Source organism: Chiloscyllium plagiosum, chromosome 2 (assembly GCF_004010195.1).
Source record: "Chiloscyllium plagiosum isolate BGI_BamShark_2017 chromosome 2, ASM401019v2, whole genome shotgun sequence".
NCBI classification, from domain to species: domain Eukaryota; kingdom Metazoa; phylum Chordata; class Chondrichthyes; order Orectolobiformes; family Hemiscylliidae; genus Chiloscyllium; species Chiloscyllium plagiosum.
The window spans coordinates 41,678,593-41,695,414 of NC_057711.1; the positions used below are offsets into that span (position 1 = coordinate 41,678,593).

Consider the following 16,822-nt stretch of genomic DNA (forward strand, 5'->3'; position numbering starts at 1 on the left):
GCTGAATATTTACCATCTACCACCACTCTCTGACTTCGACCGGTTAGCCAGTTTTCTATCCAACTGGCCAAATTTCCCTCTATCCCATGCCTCCTGACTTTCTGCATAAGCCTACCATGGGGAACCTTATCAAATGCCTTACTATAATTCATGTACACTACATCCACTGCTCTACCCTCATCCACATACTTGGTCACCTCCTCAAAGAATTCAATAAGAGTTGTAAGGCAAGACCTACCCTTCGAGGAGAAAGTGAGGATTGCAGATGCTGGAGATCAGAGCTGAAAATGTGTTGCTGGACAAGACCTACCCTTCACAAATCCGTGCTGGCTGTCCCTAATCAAGCAGTGTCTTTCCAGATACTCATAAATCCTATCCCTCAGTACCCTTTCCATTACTTTGCCTACCACCGAAGTAAGACTAACTGGCCTGTAATTCCCGGGGTTATCCCTATTCCCTTTTTTGAACAGGGGCACAACATTCGCCACTCTCCAGTCCCCTGGTACCACCCCCGTTGACAGTGAAGACGAAAAGATCATTTCCAACGGCTCTGCAATTTCCTCTCTTGCTTCCCACATAATCCTAGGATATGTCTAGGCGATGACTTTTTGGAGCAGCTTGTGGTTGAGCTCACAAGGCAATACTGGATTTAGTGTTGTGCAGTGAGGCAGACTTGATAAGGGAACTTAAGGTGAAGGAACCCTTTGGGCAGCACAGTGGCACAGTGGTTAGCACTGCTGCCTCACAACGCCAGAAACCTGGGTTCAATTCCCGTCTGTGTGGAGTTTGCACATTCTCCCTGTGTCTGCGTGGGTTCCCTCCGGGTGCTCTGGTTTCCTCCCACAATCCAAAAATGTGCAGGTCAGGTGAATTGGCCATGCTAAATTGCCCGTAGTGTTAGGTAAGGGGTAAATGTAGGGGTAGGGGTGGGTTGCACTTCGGCGGGGCGGTGTGGACTTGTTGGGCTGAAGGGCCTGTTTCCACACTGTGTAAGTAATCTAACCTAATCGAACCCTTAGGAGGCAGTGACCATAACATGATTGAATTTACTCTGCAGTTTGACATGGAGAAGGTGGAACCAGGTGTAACGGCGAATAAAAGCAACTATAGAGGCATGAGGGTGGTGCCGTCTAGAATTGACAGGGAGAGGAACCTAGCCAGAAAGACAGTGGAACAGCAATGGCAGGAGTTTCTGGGAGTAATGTGGGAGTCACACCAAAAATTCATCCTTTAGAAAAAGCAGCAGACTAGAGGGAGGATGAGGCAACCGTGGCTGGTAAGAAAAGTCAAGGACATCATAAAAGTGAAAGAGAAAGCATATAATGCGGCCAAGGGTAGGGGGAAGCCAGAGGATTGGGAAGCTACAAAGACCAAGAGAGGGCAACTAAAAAAGAGAGAAGATTAAATATGAGGGTAAGCTAGCCAGTAATACAAAAGAAGGTTGCAAGGATTTCTTTAGATATACACAGGGTAAAAGAAAGGTAAAAGTGGACATTGCGCCACTGGACAATTATGCTGGAGAAGTAGTAATGGAGAACAAAGAAATGGGGGAGGAACTGAATAAGTACTTTGTGTCAGCCTTCATGGTAGAAAATACGAGTAACATTCCAAAAATTCGAGAGAGTCAAGAGGCATGGAGAAGTATGGTGGCCATCACCAAGAGGGTGTTCGAAAAACTGAAAGGTCTGAAGGTGGATAAACCCCATGGTTCAGATGGACTACACCCCAGACTTCTGAAGTAGATAGCTAAAGAGATAGTGGAGGCATTAGTGGTGACTTCCCAGGAATCATGGAAATCAGGGAGGGTTCCAGAGGATTGGAAAATCACTAATGTAACCCTCTGTTTAAAAAGGGAGTAGGGCAAAAAGATGGAAAATTACAGGCTGATTAGCCTGACTTTGGTTGTTGGTAAGATTTTGATCTCCATTGAGATTTTGGAATACTTGGAAATGCATGCTTAAAATAGGGCAAAGTCAGCATGGTTTTATCCAGGGAACATTATGCCTGACAAATCTGTTAGAATGTTAGAATCAAACGGATGTTATCTACTCAGACTTTCAGCAGGCCTTTGACAAAGTTCCACACAGAAGGCTTCTGAGTAAGATAAGGGCCCATGGTGCCAGAGACAATGTACTAGCATGGATAGAAGCTTGACTGTCTGGCAAAAAGCAGAGTGGGGCTAAAAGGATCCTTCTTGGTGGCAGCCCATGACTTGTAGTGTTCTGCAAAACTCAGTGTTGGGACTGCTTTTCACTTTATACATTAATGATCGAGCTGAAGGAATTGAGGGCATTCTGGCTACGTTTGCCAATGATACAAAGATAGATGGAGGAATAGTATCAAGGAGGTGGGGAGGCTATGGAAGGTTTTAGACAGGTTAGGTGAGTGGGCAAAAAAGTGGCAGATCAAATACAATGTGAAAAAATGTGAGGTCATGCACTTTGGCAGGAAGAATTGAGGCATATTTTCTAATGGGGAGAAAATTCAGAAATCTGAAGTGCAAAGGGACTTGGGAGTTCTAGTCCAGGATTTTCTAAAGGTAAACTTGCAAGTCGAGTCGGTAGTTATGAAGGCAAATATAATGTTGGCATTTATTTCAAAGACTAAAATATAGGTTTAAGACCATAAGATATAGGAGTGGAAGTTGGGCCATTCGGCCCATCGAGTCCACTCTGCCATTCAATCATGGCTGATGGATATTTCAACTCCACTTACCCACACTGTCCCCATAGCCCTTAATTCCTGGAAAGATCAAGAATTTATCAATCTATGTCTTGAAGACATTTAATGCCCCAGCCTCCACTGCACTCCATGGCAATGAATTCCACAGGCCTAACACTCTCTGGCTGAAGAAATGTATCCTCATTTTCATTCTAAATTGACCCCCTCTAAGGCTGTGCCCACAGGTCCTAGTCTCCCCGCTTAAGGGAAACAAATTCCCACCGTCCACCCTTTCTAAGACATGCGTTATCTCTTAAGTTTCTATTACATCTCCCCTCAATCTTCTAAACTCCAATGAATACAATCCCAGGATCCTCAGCCATTCATCGTATGTTAGGACTACCATTCCAGGGATCATCCGTGTAAACCTCCTCTGGACATACTCCAGTACCAGTATGTCTTTCCTGAGGTGTGGGGTCCAAAGTTGGACACAGTAATCTAAATGGGGCCTAACTTGAACTTTACGATGTCTCAGAAGCACGTCACTGCTTTTATGTTCCAACCCGTTTGCTTTCTTAACCATGGACTCAGCCTGCAAGTCACCATTTAGAGAATCCTGGATTAGTACTCCCAGATCCCTTTGTACTTTGGCTTTATGAATTTTCTCAGTTTAGAAAATAGTCCATGCCTATATTCTTTTTTCCAAAGTGCAAGACCTGGCATTTGCTCACATTGAATTTCATCAGCCATTTCCTGGACCACTCTCCTAAACTGTCTAAATCTTTCTGCAGCCTCACCACCTCCCCAGAACTACCTGCCTGTCTGCCTAACTTCGTATCATTGGCAAACTGTGCCAGAATGCCCGCAGTCCTTCTTCCAGATCATTAATATATAAAGTGAACAGCTGCGGCCCCAACACTCACCCCTGCGGGACACCACTTGTCACTAGCTGACATTCCGAAAAAGAACCTTTCATCCCAACTCTCTGCCTTCTTTGAGCCAGCCAATCCTCAATCCATGCAAGGCTTTGGCCAGACCATATTTGGAGTATTGTGAGCAATTTTGGTCCCCATTCCTCAGGAAGGATGTACTGGATGGAATGGGTCCAGAGGAGGTTCATGAGAATGATCCCAGGAGTGAAAGGCTTAACACATGAGGAATGTTTGAGGACTCTAGGACTATACTTGATGGAATTTAGCAGGAATGGGGTGGGGAAGAAATCTAATTGAAACTTACAGAATATTGAACAGCCTGGACAGAGTGGACATTGGGAACATGTTTCCATTGATGGGAGAGACTAGGCACAGTTATAGAGTAAAGGGAAGCCACTTCAGAACAGATGAGGAGAAACCCTTAGAGAATGGCGAATCTATGCAATACATTGTTACAGAAGGCTATGGAAGCCAAGTCATCGAGTATATTTAAGACAATATATAGGTTATTGATTGTCAGGGGCACCAAAAGGTTACAGGGAGAACAGAGTTAAGAAACTTATCAGCCATGACTAAATGGCAGAGCAGACTTGGATTGAATGGCCTAATTTCTGCTCTTGTGTCTTAGTTTTAACACCTTGTTTTCTTTCCACAGACCATGCCAGACTTGCTGAGTGGCCCCAGCAATTCTGATTTGTGTGTATTTCAGATGCCCAGCATCCATATTTTGGCTTTACTTTAAGGAAATCTCTGAGCCAAGTGCTCTACTTGCTCCAGAGATGTGTAATATATACAGCAAGGCCGATGAGCAAATATCAATGACAAGAATGTATTTGGAGTGGGGAATGCTAATCCACTTCATCAGGACTAGTTCAGTTGTATAATCATGGACAAAGTGAGTTCATCCTGAAAAATGTTGCAGGTAGTGAGAACCGATACAGAGGGAAAGCTTACTTGACTTCTTCATGCTAATCGATCTGTCATAGATGCATTGGGAAGAGAGTTTACTTTATTATCCATATGGAGATCAACTCCAGCCTTCACAATGAAAATACCCCATGTCATGTGGTAGAACCACAAGATAGATTAAGAGACTGGAACTCCCTACTTGATAGCAGGGAGGCCTTCATTTGGAGTGCAACAATTCAGAAAGTTAGTCTTCATTTCAAGTAGGAGAATGTCTAAGTGATGGTGACCATAATATAATGCATTTTAAGATGATAGGAAAGACATGAGGGATGAGGAACAGATTGAAAAATGCTATGAGTGCCTGAGAATTGAATAAAATGGGCAACAACATTGGCAAATGACAAAATGGCATACTAGTATCATAGGAACATTTTAAAAGATTCAGTTTATGGAAAAAACAATTCTCCAAAAAGAACAAACAAGCTAAACTCTAATGGGTCTCCATAGATAAATAAAGACAAAAGGAAACAGTTAAAAGTTAGGGAGAGGTCGTTCAGGATGAGTTCAGAGACAATAGCTGAAATTGTACAGTACCACTTGAATTTTATCAGTGAAAATGAGTGATTTGATTGAGGATCTTAAGTGGCCAATTAGCAGGACAGGCCCCATATGGCAATCAAGTGAGTCTTAATGTCAGGCAAGGGTTTCCCTCCTTGACAGAAACACTGATCCTATCAGAGGCCCCTCAAGGTCTGTCCCCTCCACTGTGTCCTCTCCTGCCTTCAACCACTGTAGATTCCACCTCCTTACTTGGACTTACCAGCCTGCCCCTAGTAAGCTCCCACACTTACCTTACATTCTGGCTCCAATGCCTTGTTGAACTTACTGCATCCAATCAGTAGTCCATTAAGTTTGCACTGTGATTAGCCAGCACCTTTTTAAAATTTATATTCAGAAGTGCTTGCAGATGACAAAATGCTTCTTTCCATATCAGCAGTATTCTTTTCCAACCTACTAATCACCAAGAGTAAATCACTTGTGTTCTCCAACTTTCATGCAAAGCCCTTTAAGGCAAAGTCTCACCTTAAGTCAATTAAAGAGTTGCCAAGTGTTTGATGATATGGAGGTGGCAGTGTTGAACTGGGGTGGACAAGATCAGACGACATCAGGTTATAGTCCAACAGGTTTATTTGAAATCTCAAACTTTCGGCGCTTTGTATCCACCTGATGAAGGAGCAACACTCAAAGCTTGTGATTTCAATTAAAAATAGTTAATAAAGATTTAATTATGTCTTCCACACAAAGTAAAACTCCAACAATATAAGCTGGGTCACTGAGAAATCCAAGAGTACAGGGAATGCTTGAAGTAAACATAAGTAGATTTAATGGGCACCTGTAGAAATGTGAACAAAGAATATGGGGTTATGATATATTGTATATGCCATCGACAGAAATTCTTCAGGCCTCTCTGAACACATGGCTAGTCCTGGGGATTGGAAGACTACAAATGTGACACTGTGTTTGAGGAAAGGGACAGAGGATAACCCAGGCAACAAATTGAAACAGTTAGGAAGCAGACTTATAGGATCCCAGGGTTTATTAATGGAAGCATAGAGTATATATAAAAAAGGAAGTGATGTACACCTCTACAAATCAGTGATCAGATCACATTTGGAGCATTGCGTTCAGATCTGGGCAACTTATTTACATATGGATGTTAAAGCACTGGAGAGAGTGCAAAGGAGATTTATTAGAATGAAACCATGAATAAGGGATTTTTAGATTAGAGACAAGATTAGGAACAAGATGAGAGAAACTGGGCAATTGTCATGCCGAAACTGCACTACAAAAATCTGTGGGAAGTACTGGAATCCTGGATGTTCACACGTATGCTAGAATGTGCAATTTGGGCTCAGGGCTGGTGATCTGGAATCGGAGTTCTAGGAATCACCAGACATCAGGAAAGGAGAAGAGTTACCTGGACACCTTATCATGGTCTTTCAGAGATTCAGGATGTCTTGGGAGCCATTCAAAAGACTGAGCATAACCCGATTGTGGGATTCTCAGGCAGATTTTTAGGAACAACTATTAATGGTCCAGGCTGGTTTGGAAAAGTCCACACCTGGCACACTATTATGAGGATTGACATGTCTAGTCCTTGGTAATTTCCATGTTTGGACCAGATTTAGTTCATAGCTCATGATATCTCAAAAAGTGTCGTGAGCCATAGTTTGCAATAGGGAACCTTTGGAAAGGCAAGTTCAAAAGTTTCTGTGCTCATATCACCTCACTGGCAAGCTACTGCACTTCCATGTCCATCCACCCAGCAGACAGGACTGGAAGCAGTGAACTCTATTCATGAAGCATGAAGAGGAAGCTTTAAAAACTATTCATGAATTTCCACTTTAAAAACCTTTTACTATAAGGGAATAGTTATCCATAACCTTTAAAATATCAACCGCAGACATTTCAAGCACTTGTAACCACAACCTTAAGTAAATAAATACTGCAAAATTGACAGCAAAGATCAGGGAGCCAGAAATGTCAGTTAAGCTCAGTTGTTTTAACAAAGTAATGAATATCTTCATTATGTGTTCCTTTGGGCTAAAGTATGCTGTTAAGATCAGTATTGTATTCTTTCAATGAAAAAAAGTTTAAGTATCATTGAAGGTTTTTATTGACAATACAATATTTAGTCAGTTTCACACAGCAATAACTGATCAAATAATTCACATTGTGATGTTAGTTCTTAATGTAGGATGGTTGTTGCAGTCCATATATATATAAAAAAATCAGCCACAGTGGAGTTCTATCTCAAATATCTCAGTCCTTGGTCCAGTAACAGGGTTGTATCTGATGCCACTGCTAAGAAAAGCTTGTGACGGAAGAAGCAAAACACAGATTTTAGAAGCTGCAGCCTTTCGTGCATCACGGTCACATTTATAAAGTTCTTCTGTTGTGTATATTAACCAATGTCTATCATCCATAGTGCTGATCCTTTGAAGGCAATTGCTACTGCATAAACAGAATACTGAATGCCATTACTACACAACATATGGCGACATAGGGGCTTTTTCGTTCACCTGCAAAGCAAAAATAGGACAAAATGTTTAAAATAATTTAACATAAGAATGATTTAAAAACACAAATGAGAACCCGAAACATTGAACAAATTTAATCATACAATCGTTAAAAAGAACATGAAATATCATATTACATCTGAAGTTCAATAACTATTGGCATTTACACCATACTTTTAAATTGATCAAATATCCAAAAGGTGCTTTAGAAGAGCATTAAAGCAAAATTTGACAGAGTCACAAAGAGATATTAGGATAGATGATCAAAAGTTTGGTCCAAGAGGCAGCTCTTAAGAAACATCAGGTTTAAGATGAAAGAGAGACAACAAAAGATTTGGAGAGAATTCCAGAATGCAACCCTTGGCAAATGAAGGCATGGTCACCAATGTTGGAGAGAATCATTGTGGAATGCTCAAGAGGTCAGAATTAGAATTGTACTTGAAAGGTTCTATGATTTGAGGAAATTACGGAGAAATAAAAAGAGAGTACCATGGAGTAATTTAATATTTTTTCAAACCAAGGCATTATTGAACTTGGAGCAAATTGAGGTCAGTAAACAAAAGGGTTACAAGTGAACAGGGTTTGGTGAAAGTAAGATTGAGCACGCTTTGGATAACAATATTTGAGGGTAGAACATCAAAAACTTTATAAAAATAATAAAAACAAAAATTAGATTTAGTGTCAATACTATATTTTCCTGCCTGATGCAGGATTTACAAGGTCTTCAAAGAAAGAAGATAGATAGTAAAAGGCCATCCGCTAAAACTGATATCAGCTAGCTCTTTCTTCAGAAGTTTGGAAAGCTAGGTATCTCTGTGCAACACAGCACAGAACATGGGGAGGGGAATAAAGGAGGGAAGGTAGTGTTCTCTTGCTTGTGATTTTTTTTTGAACATTTTCATCTTCTCTGAATTGGAACCTTACTGCACTTTGGGGGTTTGATGAGTATCCACAAAGTGGTTAAGGTCTATTCTTAAGGTTTACACAACTTAAGTACCACTGGTAAGGTTCACTGAAAAAAGAAAGGAAAGATAAAGGAAAACAATTAATCAATTAAAACATATTGAGGGCAGGACAGGTGGTGTGTTGCAACTGCAGAATGTGACTGCTCTTGAATGCCACTGTGATGCACAGTAAACATGTGATTCTGTTGGAGGCCAAACTGCAGGCTTTGCAATTCGATGAGGAGGTTCGTGGATACTTTGTAACAAGGGACAGCCACAGCCCTTAGAATATGATCTTCTGATTTGGTCAGGGACTATTGAGTGTGACTGCAAGTGAGGCAGGTAAGGCTAATCGGAGGTGGGGGGCGATAACGATGCAGAAGCCTCAGCTTTTGCAATTATTTAACAAAAATGAGCTTTTTTCAGCTTGTTTGAATGACAGTTGGACTACAGGATCAATCAACTAACTGACCACTAAAGAAAACTTCAAACTGAAAGTAAAAGTGCATTATTACAAAAAGGTGGTGGCAGATCAGAAAAAGTTGACTGAAAGATTAATAACAATGAAGAGAGTACAGAGAAAGCTAGCTAAAAGCATATAAATAAAAGTGAGAGTTTCTATAGATATTTAGAGCTAATAGACTGAACGTTGGCTCTTTAGAAGTCATTTAGAGCAATTGGTAATGGGAAAGGTCATTTAGAAGTCATTTTGAGCAATTGGTAATGGGAAAGGTGATGACAGGTAAATTGAATAGGTATTTTGCATTGGTCTTCACTACAGAGGATACGTAACATCCCATAAATAGCCATAAATCAGGAAATGGAAGGAAGAAGAAAATTTAAAAAATTAAGATCACTAGGAAAGTAGTATAGAGAAAATTGTCAAAGATGTGCACTGACAAATCCCCAAGTTCCAATGGACTTCACCATTCAAGTTCTTAAGAGGTGGCTACTAAGATAGCTGATGTTTTGGTTCTAATTTTCAAAATTCCATTAGAACATAGAACATAGAAGAATACAGCGCAGTACAGGCCCTTTGGCCCTCGATGTTGCGCCGATCCAAGCCCACCTAACCTATACTAACCCACTATCCTCCATATACCTATCCAATGCCCGCCTAAATGCCCATAAAGAGGGAGAGTCCACCACTGCTAACCTTACAGCCTGTTTTATACTGTATTTCAATGTCCTTCCTACCGAAGTGCATCACCTCACACTGCTCTGCATTAATCCTCATCTGCCATAAACCTGAAAACTACACCAATGTGTCACTGTCCTGTTGGAGTTCCACACTGTCCATCACAAACATTATAATTCTTCCAGGTTTAGTATCTGCATATTTTGAAATTGTCCTACAGTCACACACCACACAGAAATACCGATTCACTCACTATTGTGAGGAAGTGCACTATTCACACACTCCCTGAGGACAGACTTAAATACTGACACCCACCAGACAAAGCAAGTGAAATGCTGACAAGGTCACCCTGGAGCAAGAGAAATACCGACAGACATTCCATGTCTGTATTAGTTTCTGCGTATTAATGAGTTTCTCTAAATCTCTGTATCAAAAAAACCTTTTGCCTGTATGTGGTTTGTATCCCTCTATTTCCTGCCTGTTTGCTCATCTGTCAAGATGCCTCTTAAATGTTGCTGTCGCATCTACTTCTACCACTTCCTCCAGCAGTAATTCCACTGTGTAAAACTTTGCCTCTCACATCTCCTTTAAACTTTCCCCTTCTTACCCAAAATCTATGCCCCCTATTGATCTACTGACATTTGACATTTCTACCCTGGGAAAAAGACTTTGACACTCATTCTATTCATGCCTCTCAATTTTGTAAACTTCTATCAGGTTGCCCCTTAGCTTTCAAAGATGAAAGTGAAAACAAACCAAGTTTGTCCGATCTCTCCTCACAACTAATACTCTCCAAACCAGACAACATCCTGGTAAACCTTTCTGTACCCTCTCCAAAGCCTTCGCATCCTCTGGCAGTGTAACACCCAGAACTGAATGCAACATTGCACAAATTTTCTACTTCCCTTGTATTGAATGTGTGAGCATCGCCTGACTTTTTAAAAAAAAAAATGGCAATATTTGAAAAGATGGGTACATACTAAGAGTTCTGAAGAAAAGGGTGGAGATAGCACGTCAGTTCATGAGGAAAAACAGATCAGGTTTTATTTTAATCCCATGGATGATTATGATTTCAAAAAGTGAAGATAAAGAAGCATTAGTCTATCAGCTTAGAGAAAGCTTAATTGGCCTCAGTTGCAAGTAAGTAGAGATTTTGGTGGGCCCAAAGATAATAACTTTTGTCTTTCTGACACCAAGCCAGAAGATGATATGACACATTCAAGACTGGATGAGAGAAGAGTAGTCTTAATGCAATTAGTGAACTGAATATTTCAAAACAAGTGAGGTTGACATGACTCCTATACTGATGTCACGGGGGAAATTGTACATATTTAAGTAAAACGAACACAGGATGAATCCAGGGTGCAAAGCCGCCTCTTTAATCTGTGTGTTGGATATATGTAGATAGTAAAGAGGGAAATTGGATGCAAAGTAAGGATAAATACAGATTTTTATTTGGCCTTTCCTTCCCTAATGCTGATGATTTCTCTATTACCTGGATAGATTTCAATATCTTTTAGCTGGCAATGAGGATCCAGCTGTAGCTGTGAATGCAGAGATTCTTAACTGGCCAAGTATCAGTTTTTGTTAAACTGATCCATATCAAATCCACAGGAATCACATTCTAAATAACTATTTCACCATTCAGTCAAATATTGCAACAACACGTGGTAATGACATTAAATAAGGAATTAAGGTACAGCACACAGACTTTGTTTATTGAAAATTAAATCAGTTCACAAATACATAGTTCATTTTCAAAGGATTAAATAGAGTTTGAGGAAAAGATGCGAGAACTGCTAGTAACTCATGTTCCTTATTTAGTCATTGGACGGCACCCCGTTTATGGAGATAGTGGGATCCAGACAGTGATCTCCTTGAACTATTAACTCTCAGACATGTTTCTCTATAGATGCTGTCTGACTTATTTAGCATTTCCAAGTTTCTACACATACTTCTTTATAAAAACCAGGTTATTTGTAAATTATTTCTAATAAGAGTAAGTTAGATCTGGGTGCCAGGGGCCTTTGGACTTCTCTTTCACATCATGCTTTTAGTGGGATGCTTTCATTACTTAATGCCCAACTTCATTACCCTTTCTCTTATTGTACAAAATTGTTTTAAACAATTGCAATTTTGTTTTAACTGATCTTTCTCCTCGTAGGGATCTGTTAGATATAGTATTAAGAATTATTATTGTTAAGAACTAGTATTGGGATAAGACATTCATTCCTTCAAGCTTGCCCTATTCTGCAAGATCATTGCTTATCAGCCTAGGCCTCAATTCCTCTTTCGTGCCAGCTCCCCATAGCACTCAACTATTTCCAAAACCTACCAACTTCCAAAATACTTTCAGAAACCCCAACTCTGGTAGAGAATTCCAAATATTTACTATTCACTGGAAGAAGAAATTCTTTGCATTTCAGTTTTAAATGAGTGTACCCTTATTCTGTAGTAATGTCCCCGAGTTCAAGATTCCCCCATTAGTAGAAACACCTTCACAATACGTAAGCTGTCAAGCTCATTCAGAATCCTGCTTGTTTCAATAATATCATCCTTCTAAACTGTAATGAATAAAGGCCTAATCTGTTCAATAAATCAACCTTTTCACACTACAAAATCAGCCTAATGAATCTCTTTTGAACAGCCACCAATGTCAGTATGCCTTTTATTAAAGATAGAAGCAAAATTGTACTCCAAGTGCAGCCTTACTAACATACTACATGATTATAACAAGATTTATTTTATTTTTTAATTTTTAAACCCCATAACAATAAAGGCCAAAAATTACAATTCCCTACTTGAGATTCCATTTGCCTACATTCTAACTTTTTCCTGTTTCACGCACAACACTCACATCCCTCGAGCTTCACTACTGAGTTTGTCTTCAATAATGACCCTTTTGATTCTTCCTGTCAAAGTGCATGACCTCACATTTTCCAACCTTCACTTTCCAAGGTTTTGCCCATTCACTCAACCTATTTATATCCCCTTACAGATTCATTGTCGTCATTCCCTCCCTTTTTTTTGGGAAATCAAATTTGCATACATGATCCTTTGTCTTCTTCTCCAAATCATTACTATACATGTTAAATAACTGAGGTCTTAGGACTGAACCTTCTTGCACTCCACCAGTTAAATCTTCCTAACTTGAAAAAGACCCACTAATCCCAAATATCTTGTGTGCATTAACCAGTTCTCAAGCCATGCTAACACATTACCCCGACAGCATGAGCTCCCATCCAGCACTCCCAAATTTTCTTTCTGGCTGCACAGGCCTCTCAAGCCCATGCACAGTAGCAATTTTCAGAACCAGAAATGATTGCCACGCGCAAAACCTTGCGGCGGCGGTGCGTTCATATTGGCGCACAGCTTAGAGGGAACTCTGATACTTTGTGCAATAAGCTATGAGGTACCTTAAGTGCGTTCTGGAAGTCTAAGTACACTGCTCTACTGGTTCCCCTCTGTCAACACTTTTATCCTCAAAGAACTCCAGCAAACTTGTCAAACATGATTTCCCTTTCTCAGAACCATACTGATCCTTTGGATTGCATTCAGCTGTTCTAATACAGGTTTACTCCATTTCCTCCCCTATATTCTCTCTTCCTGGATCTCAGCATACTTACTTTCCATCTGCTTGGATTGATTATCCATGTGTCAAGCAAACGTAGGACTGGGAACTCCACTTATTCTACTCTTACTGACCCCTTAGAATTATCTTTAATTTTCACATACTTAAATGAAACCAGGGTCAAGATTAACATTATTTAAATTAACAGTTCTTCACTAAGCTCAACTTATTTTAACTCTCAAGAGATTTTGCAAAGAATTAATTTTGATTGTTGTCTCTACAAATGATCAACCCCCCCCATTCCAACACTTACTTTCTTTGCTTTAGATTTTCAAAATGATATTGGAAGTTAAACAATTTTAATAAGTAGCACCTTCAAGAAAAATAACATGATACTGAAATACTAAGGAAAAAAGTAAAATGTCTTTTAATATCTCTTGATATTTCTTTGAGTCGATCAATAACAAATACATAGACAACTAACTTTGCATTAAAAACAGTCTTGCTTATGGCACTGGAATTATATTTTTATAAACTGATTGCACACTACTAGAGCAATATTTTATTTCTTTAAAAGTAAACAGCCAATTTAATTCATTTATTGTATTCTTAAAGCTCTATGGTCTTATTAATAAATGATATAACTTGGTTCAAACCATAATTGAATAAATTTTAGAAGTATGAGACAGTTTAATATTTAATGCCACTGATACCGGATTGTTACTTTTCTGAAAACTGTGAGAAAGTATCTTTGATTTCCATTTATCATGTGGAATATAAAAGGCAAAACAAGCCTTCATATGCCCATGCAAAGTGAACCACTAAAGACTGTTTCCCATTCAACTGGTTTGTCTCAGAAGTATTTTAGGATTACAAAGTTTTACATTAATAAGCTCAAAGAACAGTTTGTGGGAGTTTATAGGCAAAGGAATTGATGGTAGATCAGAGTCCACATTTTTCTCAGTAATAATGGGTCCAGTGTGGTCAATTTCTAGCAGTTAACACTTGAAGAACATAGCTGTCTGAATGACTGCTTACTTAAATAAGAATTTGTTCTAACTTAAATCATAAAATAGTCCCAATTCTGGCTTATATATAAATTCTATTATTGCAGATTTATATTAATAACTAATTGAATAACGATGTAAAGTTATTCAAGTATTTTAATGTACAATCTGAATATGTTAGAATCTCTCCGTTCAAAATAAATCACATTTGGGAATCCTAGAAACCTTTCATGTGACCGACCTAGGTCTTAAATAACAAATAGATAATGTGCCCCATATTATTTGAATCAAACTTTGGCAATCAATGCAGTCTATGTCAATTGCTTAAGAACCTAATGAGTCAAAGTACTTGCATGTTTTCTGCTAACAGTTGACTTCAACACATGAGAATTAGGATAGAAATAGCTTAAAAATATGCACAAGTCAATACCATGTACGTACTGACTGATTCAACAAAAAGTATGGGCTCACAAAATTCTCTCTCAATTAACATTCTTCCCCAAAATCTGAAATTCCAGAAAGTTGAACATTGCTTGTTAGAATGTCTTGGAGTCCGATTTACAAAAACAACTGAACATCGTCATAGTAACAACATTTTATGGACCTGTTTCCTTATTCTTGTTTATTATGTACCACACTATGCATGGAGAATAGATCAGACTCTGATGTTAATATAGGGTAAAATCAATTAAAAACACTTGGTTTTTTTATAGGATTCTGAATGTTTAAAATTGTCTTTCAAAGCCATATTTATTTATGTCTGATTAAGAGGTGGTACTACTATAACTTGATGAATCCCACTCTGACTGGATAATAAAGATGCCTAGAACACCACAATGACTTGTGAATTACAGCAGCAAATGCAACCCACTACTTTAATTTCCAAGCACAAAATGAGCTCAAGATTTTCCAACATTTGCAAAGATGACAATAGCTTTCATCACATCGTTACTTTCTTATGGTTGCAAATACAGAACTCAAGTATACTTTAGATTCATTAATACCCACAAGGCATTAATTTTGATTCTTCACCCTCAGAAAAATGCCCACATTACATGAGCTATTCTGAATGTGTAAATGCATCATCTGATTGAAATATTTTGGAATATTTACCTCCACGATTAAAAATATAGCTTACTAAAATATTCAAAACTCTTGACAAGGTCTGGATGCTACAAATGTTATCTTCATAATTACATTATTCTCAGACTGTAGTGCATCTAATCTATTTAAGAAAATATATTTTCCTCTTCTTTTTGCCTGGTCTAAATAGCAACTTTAAGAGCAGACAGTACACAATCAATTTCATTCACAGCAACAAAAATGTAGATCTTCTGTATACTACCTTTTGAAACAGGGTGCTACATTGACAGCAGCATTTGTTATAAATGGATCTCAATAGTTTGAATGAGAGCGCAAAATGCTTCGCTATTCCCAAGTCTTAAAATTCTTAAGAAACAGAAACTTTTTCAAAACAGCAATATATCCTGAATTAATCTTTGCTCATCAAGAGTTGTTTAGTAAAGAAAATAGCGGATGTAGTCTTGCACAGCCTTCACGAAAGGAAGAAATACAAAACAAAAATTCAAAAAAGGAGTTAAATTGTTAGAACAGTACTGAATTGTGGACCTAGATTGACAAAAGAACCTGAATTAAATGGGAAGTTTCAAATCATTCTATTGTCTTCAATCTGACATCCAAACATTGAACACTCCTGGTAATTTTTGGGTTATTACAATCTTCAGTGGAACAAAACCTCAACCCAGCATTCTGGAAATCCCTAATTAAAATTTGAAGATAAACACCAATGACATTTTTACTTTCAGTGAGATATCTGTTGCATAGATTAATTATGTACAAAATAAGTTTGGCAATTTCTAAGTTTACCATTGAGCCCCAATGCTTGACACCAGGAATACAGGTATAAAATATGATGATTTACATCCTATTTGTAGATAGGAATATTATATCCTTGTTTTTCATTTTGCACATGTGCACTTGAGCACTAAAACTGTACAGCTGTGCCCAAATTGCCCAAAATATGGAGGTAAATTTTGTAAAATTATAGATGTTTTGAAAATTGCAAATTTTAAATTGAAGTTCCACCCTCATCTGCACCCAGTTCCCTCCCCCCCCCAGCCCGATCAAACCCTCCACATGCACAAGACTCATCTTTGATGAGTTAAAATATTATTTACTTTATTTTTAAACCGATATAAGTAGTCTGGACTAAAGCCAGGAAGAAGAATTTCTATTTTACTATTAATACACTAGAACATGCAGCAGAATATGATGCAAAACCCAATAAGAATGTATCACACTCCTTCAGTGCTGAATCCAGCAGGGAGTGTTACCATTTAAGGATGCAGTTAGCATTTTACTTTTGTACTGATTCAAAGTGCATTTGGCTTTATAGTGATTGTATAATGATTCTGAAATCAAGCGCACAGTGAAGACTGAGCTGGTCTCCAGGAATGAAAGGAACAAGAATATTGAGTGGAAACAGATGGGCAATTTGTGATAAATGTCAAAACTAATCAGAAAGGAGACTTACTATTTGGGAAGGGAGAAATGGAAAGT

General features: G+C 38.7%; 1 protein-coding gene across 2 annotated transcripts in view; it reads right to left on the reverse strand.

Moving 5' to 3' along the window:
* Positions 1-7,161: 7,161 nt before the first annotated feature.
* The window catches only part of tmem167a (transmembrane protein 167A), a 29,862-nt gene continuing 20,201 nt past the window's right edge, over positions 7,162-16,822 (reverse strand). For both annotated transcript variants that reach the window (XM_043708560.1, XM_043708552.1), the window contains one exon: positions 7,162-7,585. In XM_043708560.1, the coding sequence (XP_043564495.1) occupies positions 7,515-7,585 (71 nt within the window). In that variant the 3' untranslated portion in view covers positions 7,162-7,514. The remainder of the gene's footprint in view (positions 7,586-16,822) is intronic.